This window comes from Amyelois transitella, chromosome 9 (genome assembly GCF_032362555.1).
Source record: "Amyelois transitella isolate CPQ chromosome 9, ilAmyTran1.1, whole genome shotgun sequence".
NCBI lineage: Eukaryota > Metazoa > Arthropoda > Insecta > Lepidoptera > Pyralidae > Amyelois > Amyelois transitella.
The window spans coordinates 4,590,222-4,610,937 of NC_083512.1; the positions used below are offsets into that span (position 1 = coordinate 4,590,222).

At 34.2% G+C, this 20,716-nt stretch overlaps 1 protein-coding gene across 1 annotated transcript; it reads right to left on the minus strand.

Annotated features, from left to right (window-relative positions):
• Positions 1 to 18,253: 18,253 nt before the first annotated feature.
• LOC106134668 (tRNA-specific adenosine deaminase 1) lies at positions 18,254 to 20,353 on the minus strand. Its single transcript, XM_013334768.2, has 2 exons — positions 19,278 to 20,353; positions 18,254 to 18,607 (listed from the first exon to the last, which is right to left on the minus strand). Exons 1-2 carry the CDS (start codon positions 20,204 to 20,206, stop codon positions 18,310 to 18,312), a joined length of 1,227 nt encoding a protein of 408 aa, XP_013190222.2. The 5' UTR covers positions 20,207 to 20,353; the 3' UTR covers positions 18,254 to 18,309.
• Positions 20,354 to 20,716: the final 363 nt, after the last annotated feature.

Genomic DNA, 20,716 nt, shown 5'->3' on the forward strand with positions numbered 1-20,716 from the left:
ATCCTGTCACTCAATTTCACACCCATCATACTCCTTAACGCTCTCATTTCCACTGCATTTATTCTGCTTTCATGCTTCTTTTGCCATACCCAACTTTCACTCCCATACATTAATGTCGGGACCAACACGCCCCTGTGCACAGCCAGTCGAGCCTTTTTGGATAGTTTCTTCTCACTAGTAAAATAAATTATTCAATGTCTCATCTACATAATTGAATATATTATACAATAGTAAATTTTAACTGCAAGAGGCATTTCCCTGATCACAGCCTTTTCCATAAACAGCATGCAATGTATCATTGACTATAGTACTCTTACAAACAGTATCCCTTACAATTCGCTAAGTTAACCTTTTTCAACTTATTTTTCTGATAAAATCTTATATTGAACCGATCTCATATTTTTCTAGTTTTTAATGAAGAAAAATTTACTTAAATAAATAATATTTATTATTGTCATCCACCAGGTGCCGTTCTTTTCAGACCAGCTCACCGAAACTAGTCGTAATGGTGTTCACTTACGATACAACTACTGCCTAAATCAATAAATTATAAGAAACCCTAAATAATTACTAATAATTTGTAAAATAAAGAGCAGGTAACAGTAATATAATACAAAATGATCTGCTTAAAATTAATACAATACGCTACGATAAATAAATAAAACATAATTAAACTATTAATAAAAAAGAAATCATAAAAAAAGATTAAAGGCCGTGTTCAAATAAACTTTACATAGCCAATTTCTAAGTCAGCCTCAACATTCTTATAGCGGTGAAAACTGCAAGTGTTATAATTAAATGTCCCCTCTGTAAGACTTATGCCCTTGGTTCCGGGACTTCGGTCTAGATTGGGCATGTCTACGGCATGTCAAGGTAAGGCTTGCTAATAAATTTGTTCGTGTTAAGATGTAATTGGATTCACGACGCCTACGATGGCTTCCTGACTTCGCCTACTTTAAAGCAAACGGGTATGATAACCTGGTATACTTATAGGATTTCTCTTTGAGTTTATATACCGCCAATAATAATAAAAATGTCAGACGAAAATAATTAGGTACACAAAAGTCTAACGGATTCTTAGCGGTAGCGGAAATGAAGTATTAATATTACCAATAAGCATGACTTTTTAAGAATTTTTAGATCATTAAAACATTAACTGCGAATGCAAAGATTCAAATTAAATAAATTTCAGATAAGAAACTATTCAAAATAAAGCTAATTCACATTAGTTAAAATAAAACAAAATTAATTGATAACCTTTTTGTATCATAAAGGAACAATCTGTTGTTTTATAATACAAGGCATATTAGAGGTTGTAATACGTCCTCCTTTATAGCTCAAACCTCAAATAGCTGCGATGAAAGTAATTACTACTATTAGCTTCAAGCCATTTAAAACCAATCCTTACATTGTATTGACCATTAAAATCTGTTTTACGCTCAAATTACAACTCCTGATCATTAAAATTACAGCTCAACGTATAGCAGTCATAATCTACATCAATAGGAGGTCCTTTAACATACCTATATCACGTCTATATCCGTTACGAGGTAGAAAGAGCCAATAGTCTCCAAAAGATACTTATGATACGTACGGAGACGAGATGGATGGCCTTATAATGGAATTATGATTCCGTTTGACAGGATGCCAAATTATCGCCCAAAACATATTCCCAGGTTTATTTTACCCTTTACTTATTTAGGTACCCTTGAAAGTACCGTGGAAAGGTAAGAAGCTGGCTTACCCTATGTTTTATACTCTCCCGAGTAGCACGAAAGTATGCACAAGATGATTGTATTATTCCGCTAGTCGTCTTATACGACATCCTTTAGAAACAAGTTGAATGGATATTTTGAGAAGTCGGTAACCACATGGCACTAAACATTAACTTAGGAAGGTAATGGTACTACCATGATTTGATTTAAATAGTTGTGGCCCAGTATCAAAGGCCATTTGTCAAAGTAACAACGCATAGTTGACTGCTGACTAGATTACTATGGCATTCAGTATTGTTCACGAAGCAAGCAAAATACATCGACATTTTACAATGATGATCGAGTTTATGAAGTCATAGTAGTATATGATGTGTGCTATGTTGATGAAAAACCAATTGTCTAAGTAAAGTTTTTCAAATCTATGTTTTTAATTTCACTTTGAAAGTAGGTAATACTACCTATATTTTTAAACACGACCTTATTTTTTTCAGTGATTTATGAAGATTTTCATTCATAAAAATTCTAAGAGTGATAAAAGAGTTGCTATTTTCAAATAAGAACGGAATCGACTTCCTTTGAGAAAGCATACATACATACATACATACATACATACATAAAATCACGCCTCTTTCCCGGAGGGGTAGGCAGAGACTACCTCTTTCCACTTGCCACGATCTCTGCATACTTCTTTCGCTTCGTCCACATTCATAACTCTCTTCATACAAGCTCGGCGGTTTCGGGTACTTTTGACCTGACCCTTTACCAGGACGTCCTTAATTTGATCAAGATACGTTCGTCTAGGTCTTGAGAAAGCATTCTGAAATGATTACGAGTAATTAATTAGTATACCGCGTGACAAAAAACATATATAGGTATACCGCGTACAAAATTTCGTAACATTCTTTTAAAAATAAAATTAATTTGAATAATCGTACTGAACATGCTTCTAACGGTTTCGCAAAAAAAAATGCTCAAAAGGAAAATACATTAACATAGCAGTTTATTGCGTTTCTCTTCTTATTACGGAAGGTTGTATTGGAAAAAAGCCATCCTGAGGCGAATTAGTAATTAATCGAGCTTCCTAGAGCGATTAAATTTATGCAATTCTTGTCATAGCCTCTGGACTTTTCCGTTTAAGACCCGAGCACACTAAACGCAGGTCAGAAGCCGCGCAGTTTGTAAGCGGGCCCACACCGTCTTGTAATACAAGAAACACTTGGAAATCATCACATCAAAGAGAAACCTGAGCTCGAACCGCTCAACGGCTGCGCCGCAGTGTGACGTCTTTGAAGAGTTCCTTGTTACATTACAGTTTGGTGCGGGCCCGCATTCAAACTGCGCTGCTGCGACCTGCGTTTGGTGTGCCAAGCCTTTAATCCGCTTGTATTTCTTGTTTCCAAATATATCTTCAGACATGTGCGTGACAAGATAGGCGCCAGGCAGCCAAATATTGCTACCGTTAAACCAAATTTGGAGTTTATCTGATCGATAAATGAGAAAACGAAACGATTTCCAATCATAAGCGAACGTTTATGTCAAAGAATTTCACAAAAATAAGACATGTAATTAATTTTTGTAATTGATACTCAACTTCAAAAATACATTTTATTTGTAGAAAATTACGCCAAATATCAAACAAGTCCTCCTTGGACTAAAGGCACTCTGAATAATAACATGCTTGCAAAAATTCAAGAATCAATTGTTTCAGTCATAACTCGGAAAAAAATTAAGACAAGAGTGCATAAAAAAAGTTTTTAGTTTTCTATTTTATTGAGTTTAAGTATATTGTGTAAAAACATCACATTTATTACAGAAAATAATGCACCATTTAGTGTCCGGCACTTAAGGATAGGACAACACCATATCTTTCCAATGGATGTCGTAAAAGGCAACTAAGAAAAAGGCTAATAATAAGTTTATTAGCCTTTTTCTTAGTCGCCTTTTAGGCAGCTATAGGCAGCCTATCACGTAGCAACCTTAAGCCATAAAGATGAATGGCATTTCAGTCTATTTAAGACTATTGGCTCTGTCTATCCCACAAGGGATATCTTTATAACAAGGGAATCAAATTAAACTTCAATGTGAAGTCTTAATTTAATTCAGATAATTAGACCTCAGATCATGTCACCATGATAATAAGTGGAAACCAAACAAAATAGACTTTCTTGGGCGGAAATAAATGCAGTCTCGTAAATTTAACTAAAAGCCCACACCCTAACACAAATAACCAATAAAAATATTTTCTGATAAATAACAAGGGCTGTTAAAAGCGTTGTTAAAGCGTTAAATGCCCGACAAATGATTGCATTCAAGTCGTTAATGCAAATCAAATCATATTTGATTAATTGTTGCGTCATTTTCGCGGCAACATCTCGTTAAGGTGCGATTATGATTACGACTCCAAAATTCGGTCACAAAAAACAACTATTTACGTGCTATATATTCGATACCCATTATCGTACTAATATTATAAATGTGAAAGTTTGTGAATATGTCAGTATGGATGTTTGTTACTCTTTCACGCAAAAACTACTGAACCGATTACGATGAAATTGTATGTAAATGTGGTATGCAGGTAGCTGAAGACTGTTACGTTATGATTGGGTTTCCACGCGGACGAAGTCGCGGGCGGCCTCTAGTAATACATAAAGGTTATATTCAAAACTGACTGACTACTGACACTAAACCTTTAGCATTACTATATTTAGAAGGTATCTCTCTAGCGTAATATTTGCTATGAAAAGCAATATTTTATCTACTTTCCTAAATCTAACATACATACATACAAACATATGATCACGTCTATATCTCTTGCAGGTTAGGCAGAGCCAATAGTCTTAAAAATACTAATAGGCAACGATCAGCTGTTTGGCTTACTGATAGAATTGAGATTCATATAAAGTGGCAGGTTGCAAGCGCGTCGCCTAAAAGAAGAATCCCAAGTTTATAAGCCTATCCCTAAATCTCCTTACATTCTTTATATACATATATTATCACCTTTTCTCACACATCGTTGTTTGTCTTGTCTATCTTTCCCGTGGAAGTCGTAAAAGGCGACTAAGGCTTAAAAGGAAACTTGGGATTCTTCTTTGAGGCGATGGGCTGACTGTCACTATTTGAATCTCGATTCGATCATAAAGCCATACAGTTGAGCGCGGCCTTTCATTCTTTTCAGGACTCTTGGCTCTGAGTATCCCAGAAGGGATATAGACGTGACTATATATATGTATGTATGTAACAACAATAGCACACGCCACATAATAAATCGTACATCGACTACTCGTACATACTAATATTCTAATAATACTGATAAAAACAGATTTGTACACGGAGTCACGCCTTTAGCTCGTTATTATTTCAATATTCAATTAAAGGTGTTCTAATTAAATAACTTATCAGGATCTTGGGCAACCATGTAAATAAGTATCTATTTGTTTATTTATTCGTGCGCAGATTTCGCAAAGTCGCGTGACGGAACAAGTTTGTTAATGGGTGTAACAATAGCTGTTCACACTTGCCTGTTAAACGATATATCTTTTCATCTTTAACCTCTTGTCTTATGTTACTAAATATCTCATGATAGTTTCTAATACATTCAAATGTTTGTTTGATGAAATAATATGATGTATTATTGATGAATTTACTTTGGCAGGCTTTATGGCACATTGGTAACGGTCTTGCCGGTAAAGATCCGGGTTTGAAACCTGATTAAAATATGGCTTGGATTCTGTTGTTTCAATTTTAATATATTCGTTAATATACTTACACATTATTTGTATTTATTTATTTAAACTTTATTGTACAAAATACAGATGTATAGCACAATTGACGGACTTAATAATAGAAGCATTATCTACCAATCAACCATTGGGTCCGAAATACGAAATAAAATCATTATAATAAACATACATAAAAACTACAATAAATAAACAATATATACATAAATAAATTGGTGTAACGATTACCGAAATGAGTGAAAAGGCTTAGAGGTATAAAATAATATTGTATACATATGTAACACAAAAAATTCTCACTTTAGGATTACGTAAATCCTTGTGACTGATCCGCTAATTTCTAATTAGATTATGCCTGTAGCTACGTTCGCGTCAAACGAAAAATCTCGTTCATTTCTCACTTCGGTGCAAAAAAAATTTTTACGCGAATGTAGTTAAGTAGTATTTTTATGATATCTATTAATGATTGATTGATTGTACATAGATATTTTTCCTTCAATTTGTCTAAGCATGATTCGAACTTTCTTACCCTACATAATTTTGAGATAGTCACAAGTGAGTGAGATATTTTTGACTCGGCCTTGCATAACTTCTTGTTTAAAAAGTTATGTAAAATGGAAGACAAGAAAAGAGTATCGCTGTGGTCCATCACAGAAACGCGAGTATAATCAATCATTTTCAACCCACGCAATTAGAAATCCTTACGAGTCCTTATTGACCTATCTCCGATCATTTTTCTAACCTCGTTTAATTTTATTGACCAGTGATTATGAAATGATTAATCGTCCTATTGTTTTTTCTAGTGTTATGTAAGTTAATAAGGTTCTATGGACCACATGATGAAAATCAAAGTTTTTATTAATGTTACACCAATTTTTTATGGGTAACTACCCATATTTTCTTTAATGATAAAGCAACTGCCTATTTTTTATGAGTAGCTAGTTTTTTTATGATAACGCAACTAACATTATAAAGCTTTACCTAAGCCTAATGACTAAAACCTGAATGGGATGAAAACTTGTCTAAAACCAGAAAGAAATATCTTGCATTTAAGAATATAACGTCCTTATTCATTCTCGTCATTCATCATTAATTCATATAATCACGTCTGTATCCCTTGCCGGGTAGACACAGCCAGCAGTCTTAAAAGACTGACAATCCACGTTCAGCTATCTATCTAAAATCTACATATTGCATTAAATTTTGTACTGTGGCACTCATACATAAATAATTTTTGGTTTGGTGATAATACTTTAATTACTGTCTTAATTCCAATTACTGTGTTCGATACGCTCATTAGCAGTTGTTTTTTTTTTCAATCGAGAATCAAACTCACTCTAGTGAACCCCAGGAAAGCTACCTGTGAGCAAACAGCTAAGAGTATAGCTTTAAATGGCTTGCAATTGAAATACCCATGTAAGTAAATGCATGGGTATAATGCGATGTAGATTTGACCTTTGCAAGCCTTAGCAGTGGTCGTATTTCAGTGTTATTTCGGCGTAATCATTGGGTGAATAATGGTTGTAAAGGCGTCAGCGATAATGCTGTACTTACACTGCAATACATCATTTGGACACGAGATTTAAGTAAATACTTAATTTACTTAATCAGATAAACAAGTTTTGTTGTGACTGATGTATGTGTCTCTTTGTTCCATAATTTGTACGGTGAACTGTTATGAAAAAAATATATAGGAATAATCATCGTCATCCCAATGCTCGAAGTTATATACGTTAGTTTGAATACTAATCGATGCTCTTACGGTGAGGGAAAACATTGTAAAAATCTGCACATTTAGGCAACTGGATGTTTGAACACATCGTTTTGGCTGTTTGTGTAGGCTTTCTCCAGGTAAGAACAGTATCGATTGACAATCAAACTAATGTAAATAACTCAATAAAGAGTCATTAGAGCATGGACGTTTATGTTTAAGAGGAGGACTATACATTTTGTAAATCCTCCGAAATCTCCCTTACCAAAATTTCTAAAAATAATATAATCCTAATTATTGCCAAGTGTTTCACACGGAATATAAAAATAAGATATGTAGTAAATGCAGTTGGTACAGAATTATAAGGAATGTCCTAGTCGTAAACTTATAAGATATAAATACAAATTGCAAACGCAAGTAATATATAATTAGAATTGTATGTGCGTTTTCTTCTTAAACTCAAACACATGTTTTATGATATTGATGATAAGCTCCTAAACGTCGGTACTTGGAAATTTAATTAAGTGTTCGGGATCGAATGTTAGGCAAACGAAGAATAATCACATGACCCCATCTCAGCGCAGTTGGTTTATTAACAACCAACCGTTTGAACTTTGCTTTTGTGACATAGCTAACATTGTATTAAATGTTAAGATAGGTCGGAAAGAAGCAGTCATTGAGATGAACTTACAGTTTTGTTACTGCAAAGGGGTGTTTAATGTTTTTTTCCTTATATATGGTTAAGAAATCCGTTAAAATTGTATTGAAATATAATATTGAATATCCCGTCCATTAGGAAGGTACTGCAAAAATTGCAATCGATGTCTGGTATGACAGAATTTTTTTGGCTTCACTTTTAAACAAAATTATTTAACCCCAGAATAGGTCTTGTTAGCCCAGAAACATGAAATTGTTTTTTTTCTTTCGCTAACCACATTTTCTGTATTCTTTTTCAAGAGACTCATTTTTTTTCTGGTATAAGGAAGACAACTCAGAAGGCTAACTATTAACTTGTTTGTAAAAACCTATATTACACATAGGTTTATATTCAGCGGGTAAGTAAATGTTTATTATACCTATGCATTTATGTCAGTATATTTTTTAAAGTTGTTTAAATTTGCCGCTTTTATACTTAATTATAATATATATAGTATATGGTTCCTTTATTTTTTGCCGGTTAAAGGAATCCCTTCATTGGATAAGTACGCCATTGCAAGTGATTTATTTTTTTATAAGTAGATTTCTGTGCAATAAAAATATTACAAACAAATCTTATCAATACATACTATTTTCGCACCAAGTACATTTGCAGCAGAAAAAAACTGTAAAATTAAATTTAATACTTTTGTATATAATTAAGTGCTTATTCGGTTATTTTCAGTTTTATTTACACCCTTCACCAAAGGCGACCTTCATCGCGAACTTGTATTGTTATCGCCTGTTTTTTCCCAAAACCCCATTACAATCCTCGTAAATAAACCAGCTTATTGACACTTAGTTTTGAAACGGTCTTAATGGTCCGAATTCTCCAAAGTTGCGAGATCCCATGTGTTACATAAAGTAAGGCGTAATATCTTCGTCTTTATCATGCTTTGTCCTGTGATAAAGACATTTATAAAGTCGGACACTTGGACACTTGTACTGGGCTTGTAGAGTTCCTCGCGAGTAGGGTGACCATATTTACCAAAAAATTTTAAATTATTATTGTAGTTATATCAGTAAGTTCATGTAAAGCGTTCTTATCAATGTAGATTACGTAAACTTTGATCCGAATGTATGAGGCATACTGAAATAACTATTTGAATAACTACCACTTTTGCATTGAGCATCGTTTGAAAATTCCCGTATATTTGCCTGATGATTTACTTACATAAGCCAAACTTATCTAGCGATAATAAACCAATATAAAACTGGCGATAGCGATAATAAAGGTTTATTATAGCTAGACGCTAGCCCAGTTTTCTTTAATGAAAATTCTTACTGCAAATTGCATAATTGGAATAACATATTTTTAATCTTATTATCTTTTAATTAAAAAACGTCGTGTGATTTCCTGCACACCCTATATCTTGCCCATGAATGTCGTAGAAGGCGACTAAGATATAGGCTTATAAACTCGTGATTCCTCTTGTAGGCGATGGCCTAGCAACCTGTCACTATTTGATTCATTAATTCCATAATGGAGCCATTCTGCTGAACGTGGTCTTTTCGATACTGTTGGCTCTGTCTTCTCCTTAAGGGATAAAGACGTAACTATGTGTACATATGTATATTTGTAATAAAAAAAAAATCCTTTGCCTAATAATCTCAAAACCTTGTCACCCTTTACTAGCTCGTCCTCGCTGGTTTCGCTGTAGTTACATAATTTACATCGCTGCGACAATAAATTGGTCTGTACTTGTAACATCGGTTACTCCATACGATGCAGGACAAATAGACTGAGAGTTCAGATAAAAAACATCGAGACATGCAAACTCCGCCTGTTTGACATGCTTTATTTGACAGGGATAATATTCACACATACATAATTTCGTTTCTGGAGATGTAAGCAGAGACTACAACTTTCCACTGCGTAAGTACTTACTTATTTCACTTGCCACGATCCCTGCATACCAACTCACTTCTTTTGCTTCATCAACATCTATAGAATTTAAATATTAATGTAGGTACCTATTTTTTCCGAAGAGATTTTGTGTAAGTATTATTAACTGAAATATAATTGAGTCTATGCATGTAGTTTCAAATAAAACTAGAGAAACCTACTTCCTACCTAGAGGTACCTATACTCTTGACACTTTCTTCGAGACAGTTAGTGCTTCCAATAAAAATCATCTATTATTTTTTCTTAATTTTGAATACCAGTGGCCAGTTAGATTATCGAAAATCTTTTTTTTTTTTGTTATTTATATCACAAGATTTCACGGATTTATTTAATAAAATTTTATAAGAACATATAGAAGAAGAAAATAGTAGGAACTTTTGGTGCAATAAATCGAAAGGTTACAGATGGAGGGACGACAGGTTTCCTTGCGATTTTTACCTGAATATAAGAGCATTAAATAATATATAGAGCCAATGTACATAACATAGAAAAGAGTCATTGGTATTACATGGCCGCGGCAGAATTTGTACCAGTCGCACGTTTTTTCTTCGGAAACCAAAACCATTTGACCACCGACTAGCGGCTATAAGCTAAATAAAGGACCGCTTAACAGCATTGTAAACGGATACTGCCTACTTTCGACTAGTCTCGATTCGACCCAGTACATCCCTTGATGGCTAGACAACAGAGAAAGCATTCTCTCTAATAAATGAGGGTATTATAGCGCCAATCTAAATAAATAAGGTGTGTAACAAAACAGACACTGTTGCTCCATTTTCCCAACCACTAGGCAATGCTACGTTTTAGAGTTATTATTGTTGACTAGTCAAACGATAATCTCTATCCCTCTTAAGGTGTTTTATTTATTTGTTTTTATATTTATGAGCATCAAGCAAAAAAATACAAGTAGAACTTAGACTAAGGAGAAATTTAGTACATGGGCACTACTTATTTCTAAAAAAGTTTTCAGCATTTTTCACATTTAAGCATTTGATATAGGGGAAGTATTTGAAAATGTTTGTAGGTGGACTTCTGAGATTCAGAAAATCAAATTTACATTCAGATTCACATTAAGAATATTAAGCAAAAATTTGTAACATAAACTTAATATTTATAAAAAACTATTTACCGATTCAATTTCAAAAGTAATCATCAAAGCAAAGATTAACCAAGGAAATTGAACAAAAATTGCCAACTATGATGGCGGCTGCTATCAAGTGCTCTATAAAAACCCGCATGTCCATCCTGCATATGATTACCACGTTTAATCTAAGATTAGTCGGCCATTACAAATAATTTGCTTAGGATATTTTTAATGCGATTAATAGATTGATCAACTGCTCGATCTCTTGGCTGACAGACGTGATCGGATAATGCAATTTCTCAGAATATGTTATTAGTTTTGCAAGTGTGATTTTTTTAACGCCCGCAGTTAATGATAAATGTCATCGTTCAGTCATCAATGACAAAATAAAGGTTTATTTATCCTTAAAATTGCAGTCCAAATAAATTATTATTTACCCCCAAATTAATTTCCAATTAGAGCTTTGGCGGAAAACATTTTCAGATCATTTTACGCGGAAATCCAAAAGTCGGGTTATTTGTGGTAATATTTTTGTCAACTTGTATATTTCATCGACTAAGTAAGACTAAGTACGTATTGATTGAAGTGTTCATGGACAAACTTAAGTGTTGGAGAGTGTTACTACAACGGCTGTTGAGACTTTTGATGTTGTCCCATAAAGTCCCGAAACAGGGCGAAAATTTACTCGACCACTATATAGTGTCATTTTTTATGACAAAAAGTGACTAAAACTTTGCTTTGCTAATTTGGTACATATTGTATATACTTTATGTAAGTTTATTATTTTGTATTTATATATGTATTTTATTATATTTTATTTATGCATTTGTTTATGTATGTCTATTATAAGTTGTGTGAGTGGAGTACACGCCTGTCACCCTTTCCATCATGTCTCCTATCTCGGGTCTGCTGGAAGAGATTTCTTTTGAATAAGCAGAACCTTTGTAATTTTGTTTCTTGTGTTTATCAGTCTCGATGTTTTCTGTGTACATAAATTAGTAAATAAATAAAACTCGCCACTGGCTGAAATAAGCCCAGGTATAAAGAAGCAAGAAAAGAATAAAAAACCTTTCATACCTACATATAAGTATTTATATAGATACGTATGGGAGTTTTTAAACCTTCTTAGATTGCATACAAATCTTTCAATATATAGCCTAGCGGTTCATTTTCATTTATTTACTTAGAACTTTCTTCTATCATTAATGAACCTTATTAAAGGTGTTTGTGAAGGTAACTCAAAACTTAACTTTTTAAATAATATATTTTCCTTAATATCCAGTCATACTTCGTGCCGAACTTATTTAATCAACTTGCTTAGTGTAAGCCATTGATATGAACAGTACTTTAGTCATGTTATGACAGTGACCGTCAAGGATTAATTTGAGAAAGTGTATATGATTTCTTCTACGAATAACTAACTAGTCACCACATACTAAACTGCCAATGAACTATTGACTCGTTGATTGATGGATAATTACAATCACTTTCACACTTCATGGCAAATTAGTTTTTTCTGCAGATTATATTCTTTTTATGTGGGAATCAAGTTATCCCTATAGTAAATTCATATTGAAAATAAAAATGAGCGAATGAATATTTGTTAAGTGCTTTGATACTCGTACAAACTTGATTATGAAACCTAAGTAAAAAAAAAACAAAAACTGCTCGTTTATTCACATTCATACATATAACCACATCTTTACCCCTTACAAGGTAGATACCTAACTGACCTCAAAAAGTAAGAGAAAAAAAGATATATTCCTTATCAACATCGCTGAATATACCTAGAAGTAGGCAAGCACTAATAAAGTGAGGACTAGCATACAGTGCCGACAGTTAATAAAAAAAAAGTTTGGGCAACAAAGAAGAAAATCTAAATTGTTTATAATGTTAAAGTAAACAAGAATTTTATAATACCTATCGGAGTAACCAAAAACCATGGAATCTATAAGATTGTACTTATAAGCATCCAGCATTAATATACTTATAAAACAAGTTATGTAGGTATGAAATTCGCTCTAAAAGAGAACTGACAGATTCAAAAATGATTATGAGGTCAGACAAGGCCGCTAATTTTGGTCCTTCCTTATCACGGCTGGCGCCAATTTAATCAGTGTCAAGTGAAGCAAAAAGTCAAAAGGATTGCAATAAGTGTCACCCGATAACAATTACTGGGTCACATTGTTACTCAGAGGATTTTAAATTGATTCATCATCCTGATATTTTGCGTTCTTTGGTAATAAAAAGTTGAAGGAAAATAGGTAAGCAGATATACAAGGAGAGTGTGGAGGGAAAGGTTTGAGTGGGAAGGCCTAGACGAACGTCTCTTGCTCCGAGCTTGCATGAAGAGAGTTATGAAGGTGGATGAAGCGAAGGAAGTATGCAGAGATCGTGGCAAGTGGAAAGATGTAGTCTCTGCCTACCCCTCCGGCAAAGAGGCGTGATTTTATGTATGTATGTGTAGGAAAATAGGTACTTCTTAGAAAGTATTTATCACCAATTTTTTTATCACCTATTCAAAAAGTCAGTGCAAGATTCCAGGCTGGTCTAGTACTGAAGAAGTATGTTGCTACATTTCATCCAACTTCACTATCTTAATTTCAATTCCATCAGTGACCTTTCAGTCAAGTGCAAATTAGTCTCTGCCTAGCCTGTCAAAGCCGCAGAGAAATTATATTAGTGTCTATGCTTCTACTGACTTGAAGCCTGAAGCCTGTTCTGCACCAATGTGTACAAAGAAAATGTCACTTTTGACCCATATCATACTTTAATGCAATATATACAGTTACGAAATATATTTTTACAACTGGCTTGTTATGGCGCAATAAGTTAAAGCCCATGAAAAATATAATTATGACAATGATTCAAAAATACTGCGTCATCATTTTTGTAACAACAATAAAATAAGACGTTTCAGATCGGTTTTCTCCACGGTAAATACCATAGGCAATCAATAACGAAGTTAACTTTTTGACTTAGTAGGTGCGACACGCGACATGGAAAAAATACTGTACTAGTAACATAGTCTTCATTTGCTTTTCCACAAATCACATTTTTCCACAGGAACTGCGGCTCCGTAGATGTTTTCGAACATTTCACTATTGTAGCTTGTAGCATAAAGATGATGTTGTGATAGATGCAACAAACACGGAACAAAAGCCAGAATTATGTTAAAAGAAATAGTGGAGGGTGCAACCGGGAATACGCAAAGATGAGAGCTGATGAAAGGAACTGACCAGTCAGTGTCAATAAAACTTCAGACCTACATACCAAAGTGTCACAGCGTCGAAATCCTCTTAACATAATTAACAGCTGTGAACGTAACACCTTTTGTGATTAATGCAAAAACGAAACGTATTCAATAAAATTTTATTTACAGCTTAATAAATCGAGAGATGCTCAAACCTTGGTAAATGGAACACAGACAGCAAGCATCGTATTTTGAAATGAAGAATGAGGAACTTCAACAGTATGCCACACCAGTACCAGTTACCTACATCTACAATTTCAAAGAGAAAATGTTCATTTCAAAGAAAGAAAGAGTGTTTTATACTAATACTCTTCCGTTTAAGAACAGTGTTACCTAAAATTTCAGTGTGACATAATCAAATTAAAAGTTTTACCTACCTACTCCTTGAAATATTTTGATCATAGGTATACCTATCTATATACTTTATTCTGTCTTAGGCATTACTCCTCAAAATTTTCACTTCTGTGTTTGCAACGTATTAAAATATTGCTAAAGTTTAGCATTAATAAATACAGAATAAAATACAGGAACTTAACAACCTGATAAGTGAATAAATGGCTATGTTCGTTATTTATAGTCCTCGAAGAAAAATATTTCGCTGCGGGTGGCAATTGCGAAAAATACACTAGCTTGTTGTCTGTTAGCTAAATAAATACTTTTGACCCCAAACCGTCAAAGCACGAATCACGATACCTGCGCAGGCGCTGAGATAATGTTCGCTCACTGTACGAGCCAATTTACTGGTAAATGATCCACTGAAATATCCCAACCACCTTCTGGACCGCACAACGGGTTAACTGTGTGTTAACGTGATATTTTGTAATACAAGCAAGATACATATGGAATACGGATAAAATTCTAAACATTTAAATTATGATTTCACACAACTAGTATGATCGCCAGTGATTTGCTTTCTGTGGGTGTTGGTCCCAGCTGATCCCAACCCAACACGCAAAAAGGGCATATCGCTATATTCGACACTACATAATTTAAAACGTCTTTATCCCATACGGGGTAGACAGAGTCAACAGTCTCGTCAAGACTGAAAGGCCACGTTCAGCTGGATGGCTTAATGATGGACTTAAGATTCGGATAGACAGGTACTTTAAATTAATTGCATAAAAATACATAATTAGTAAGTTTAAAATTTTATTTAGGTTAAAGTACCGAGGTGAGGATAATAGATTCAGTAAAGGTGCTTTTACATGTCAGCTTTTGGAATTTGACCGTCGCAATTTGTTATGGATAAACAATGAATCGTGAGGCAGCCAACCCCCGATAGCGGGACTCACGAAGAACCTAATACTAAGAAAAAAGTAAAGTCGCTAGATACTGCTCCTAAGTGACAAATTTGACTTCAGTGTCATACGTTTGCATCGCGTCCGCTATAATGCTGTCGTGGTACTTATCGGGACCGTAGACATAGACACTGGACAGACGAGCTTGCACTCATGAATGTGAATGAAGAGAAAGGTATTTGTAGGTATTGTTGCAAGTGAAAAAGTTTAGTCTTAGTCTACCCATCCGGGAATTTATATATTTATGAATCGGGACAGTACCGAGAACGTACTTAAGAATAAGTAATTAATTTCTCATTTCCATCTGTGCAAAGTCCAAGATTACAACTTACGGGGTACTTGGCAGTTTAATTCGAGTGTGTAAATTTTTATAATTTTTTACCATGACCATTACTCTGACGCGCAGTCTTAACTTTTTTGGCGAACGAAGAGCATCCAATTTACGACCTAACTGTTATGTTTATACAACAATATTCGTATTGCCTAGCGGAACAAAAGCATCAAATATCGTTTCATAAATATAACCTTTGAAGGTACCGTAAGCAACCCGAAGGAACGATTCGGGATTGAACCCTGTCGATTCGACCTCAAGTTTCGTAGAAGATCTTAGTAGAAGTCGCGTTATGTAATAACAATATGAAGGTTAGTTTACTAATAATATTTACAGTCAGTTTTATAACGTTAACACTGGTTCTATGATGCTATTCCCTGTTGAAATCTTCGGATTATGGCAGTCTTATTTCAAAGTATCATTTACCTTATAAATACTACACCGAAGGAGAATCTTGGAAGAAGACTTAAAAGAACCTTGATCAAATAGAGGACGTTCTGACGAAAGTTCGCATGAAAAGATTATAGGTAAACCTTAGGGATGAAGAACAAAAATACTGCAGGGATCATAGCGGGTAGAAAAAAGTAGATAAGTCTACCACCGCAGGAAAGGCGTATGATTATCTAACAATGAACCTTCAAATAATTTAAACTTCAAGCTAGGTATTCTGTTACAATCTTCAACGATTTGTTTATCTCAAATACAGACATTTGAGGCTACGCTAGTTCATAAGTCTACGGACCGGCCGCCGTGACAGAACAATGGCGGCGCTGTGTCGTAAATCATAGCAGGTGGGTCGCATGCGCAGATCCTCTGCACTTTACACGTGATTTTGCTTAGAATAAAGGCCGTTTTGTGATATAAATAGACGATGTCTTCTTCCTGCTATACAAGCTTGCTTATATAGTGAATGTTTTGATTTTTTTCTTATCAAGATGGCATTTTGATCTTGGACGACAATGCTAACGACATTCATTCGTGCTGCTCGCGTATACCTAATATAGATAACTAGAATAGACACATGAAGGCTTCCAAAAAGTGGAATCTTTGGCTGAATTTGAGAAGACCATATTATTACGAGGATTATGGTCAGACGTTTAAACGGGGCCTATAGAATTTGCGACTACAAAAATGTTAATAGTTTATTTTTATCGCAGAATCTGCGTAAAAATTGTATTGACACACGGAGAAATGAATATTATTTTTAATTGCCTTCCGGTAGAAAGTGGGTGAACTGAAACACGGAACGGGCTGGGCGAATCGATTCCAAATAATGACAAAGTGGCGAGCGACGGCTGTCCGGCCATTTTGATATGGACCGATAACCGATTTAAATCGATGCCCGAACGTGCATGCCATCACTCATTTTTAATCTCGTAAATATACGCGGCGAAAACAAAGCAATTTTTCTTTCTCGAGAGAAATCAGCGGGTATGTGATGTCAGTTACCAAAAAGAAATTTCGTCTTAAGTACCTATATTCACCTATCGGATGTACCTAAATGAAACTTAGGAACTGTTTTATTCCTGACTCTTTATAGTATGGATGGAAAGATGGTATGTCAGCTAAGCAAAATGCTTGCTAACTATGGAGTAAGCATTTTCTGGTTGTCCATGTGTGACCCAAGTTGGGCTCCCCATGAAATTAATAATAAACTAACTAAACTTGTGGTTTATCACAAGGCGAAAATAGCCTCTTAACTACAGATACAGTAGAAAATACAGGTATGATAAGACATACCTACATGTATTTTTGCCTTTCAAGAGGCCTCTATAATCATAGTTCAACTTTAATAGGCGTTCTTCAAAATTATAATTAAACCGAGTCCCACTCCCTGCAACATTACGAGGAACGAAACACGACTTACGTTACGAGATCTAACTGAATCCCAAGTTATTTTCATTGCCTGTACTTATCTAACAGCACCTGAGATCTTGTGTGGCATTACAGAGGCACAAAATAACCCATAATCAATAACTAATAAGCACTTAATCTTCCGTATTGTCTGTGGGCGTTGTTTGACGTGTTCCCATTTGTTGTACTTAACCCTTAATGCGCTTAGAGCTGTACACATCTTACGTCAGATCATTGTACGCCGGTCCTTTTCCGGGTGCACTGATAAAGGACCATCAATTATATTTAAATTAACCCTTTGTAAAGCGGTGGGCAGGTTAAGTAATTTTGTTGCTATCACCTAAAAAAAAGTTTTTATGTAATTTTTTTTTTCAATTTTAATTCGTAAGCAAATATAGTTTATCTGTTATTTGAAGGTTTAAAGGGATGGTAAAACAATTAAGATAAACTTGCTTGTGCTTAGCACAATGTGTATTTAAGATGAAATTATTTTTTAGCTGGAAATATCATTGGAAACAAATATCCATGCAAATACATTACACACATGCTTTATTAGTATTATATTACAAACTTTGACAACAACATACATACTCGTAATTCAGATAAAGTAATTCAGTGTAATCACAGAAATGTTTATATGGTATGAGATAACAAACAAATAAAAATTTAAGTAATGTTGAAAACAATTGTATTACTTTTATCACAGTCTTACATAATATTCACTTGGTCATGTAACATTCACTTTGAAATTCCAGATATTGGGCTTGACGGTCCATGATTTAAAAAAATTATTCTTCAAATATTGCCAATTTTCTTCGTAAGTTGTGGCTTTTGCTTTCATTGTATTATATTGAACATCAAGAATATTACTGCCAAAAATTTGTTGCATTCCTTCGTCTTTATGTAATATGCTTTGGAACTTTTTGTAAAGATTGTATTTGCTTATGCATAGTGAACTACTTGAAGATTTCACTTTTTTCTTAGTGACACCTTGTTTTCTTCCTTGGATTGCAACTTCTGATAAACTGAAAATAAAAAAGATTAGAATAAAGATTTTCTTTATTTGTTGGGCATTATGAGACTGATGAAAAATAACAAGATAAAGAAAAACTCGTTATAAGTAAATTATTGATTTTTCTTCCTCCTTTAGTCACAATTGCATCTTTACCTCTCTGGAGAGGAGCCCGGGGTATTCCTTTGACCATGGATTCTAGATTGGCTGAGTCAGGCTTATACACAAAGCAACTCCCATCTGACCTCCGCAGCCTTTGCAGGTAAACCTAACCCATATTGCATCCATGGTTACACATCAAGATGCCAGAATGTGTAGGTTTCCTGATGATGCTTTCCCTCACCATAAGAGCATCAGTCATTATTCAAACAAATGTACATAACTTCAAAACTAGTCATTGGTACATAGGATTTGAACCGGTGACTTTATGCACAACCGCATTTTAACCAGGCACCTTACCAATTCAACCACCAAATCTTATTAGTATATTATTGATTCTGTAATTGTGATTTTAACATAGTCTTCAGCTGGCAGTTGGTTTTATGCTTTTGCATAGCATTTTCATGGATAGCTTAACAATAAACCATTATAGTTGTGGAACATCCATCCTTAACTGAAGTTAAATGCCAAAACAATTATATTGGGTTTGGAAATTATTTGCCTATTTTTTCGATAGAACTTACCCATTATTAGCTTTTGTCCAAATAATACTGCCAGCAGCTGGCCTGACTTTCGTCTCTGATTTTACATGAGGAAAAACTACAGAAGTCTGAAAAAAATCTGGCAAAAATTTTGGCATTATGATCTGGTCAGGATCTCTTTTTAGTAGCGCTCTAATCAATGATTCTTCTGAATATGGAACTCCACTACCAAATATAAACTTGGACATAAAAATTGGTTCAACCAGAAGCATATCTAATAACCTTCCCTGGATGCCCAAATGAATCCATTTGGCTATTTTATCACTACAGGAAACTGATAATGTTCTATCCCCTCTACCAGGTTTTGTGCGCACTTGCCCAATCAAATGATACTCAACTCCAGATTTCCTACAATCTTGGTCATTTTGTGGAAGACATTTTGCACCAGTTCTATGTATATCTAAAAATCTAGACCTTTTTGAATCTGTTTGACAAATATTGTCTTCAGCTTTACGTTTATTTTTTTCTAAAATATCGCCGTAATTCTCGTCTGCATTTTTAGGAAAAATTGACGCATCTCCGCAAGGCAACTGTGAGGAATAAAATGCAAATTTTATATTATCTTTTAATTTAAATCTGCTGCATTCTTTAGCAAATATTGAATCAACATTATCTATTGATTTTTCAATATTATCATAAAGATAGAGCAAAAATGCTCGTCTGGCGATGACTTCTGCGTGACTATCATTGAGTAAGTCACCTGTAGGCGACATTTTTGAAGCTCCAATACATTTAGACCCTGTTCCTAAGGACACCACTTCGATATCATTACTAATACTGTCGTACTGAAGAACACAAGATAAGACAGTCCACTCTGTTTCTGTAGGCTTCCCAGTTTTTGGAAGCTTTTCGAACAAACTCGAACAACATCGTCCAAATTCATCGACATTATCAACTTTTAGGTTAGACATAATTCACAGCGTTTGATTGAAATTATCATTAAAACTACTATATTTAACCATTTCTTAACTTTTAAATTTTCATATATCTTAATTAACAATAATTTAAAATCGGTCTTTTTATCGATAATTCTTGTTGTTTACTACAATTATTTACCCTGAATGACATTTCACATTGGCAGCAACTTTGCCATTCCAAAATTTTTTTAAAATAAATCTGGACACTTGTGTAGTGAATTTATTAGGAGCCAGACTTCTTTATTAGAGCTTTGTTTAGACCTTCAAGCCCTTAATGCGACAGAATTAAGACTTACTAGTCTTAACTTGATACTTACAAATCTTTAATTTTAGTCAAACAATCGCAAGTTGGGCAACAGTATACCGATTTTAACCTAGGACCGTCGTTATAACATAAAAAAAATAATATATGTATTTGATATAATTTTTTGATGTATAAGAATCAGCTTCAGCATAGGATTTATTGTTTTGACGATTAGATGAATTGTTTAATTTTTTTTCATA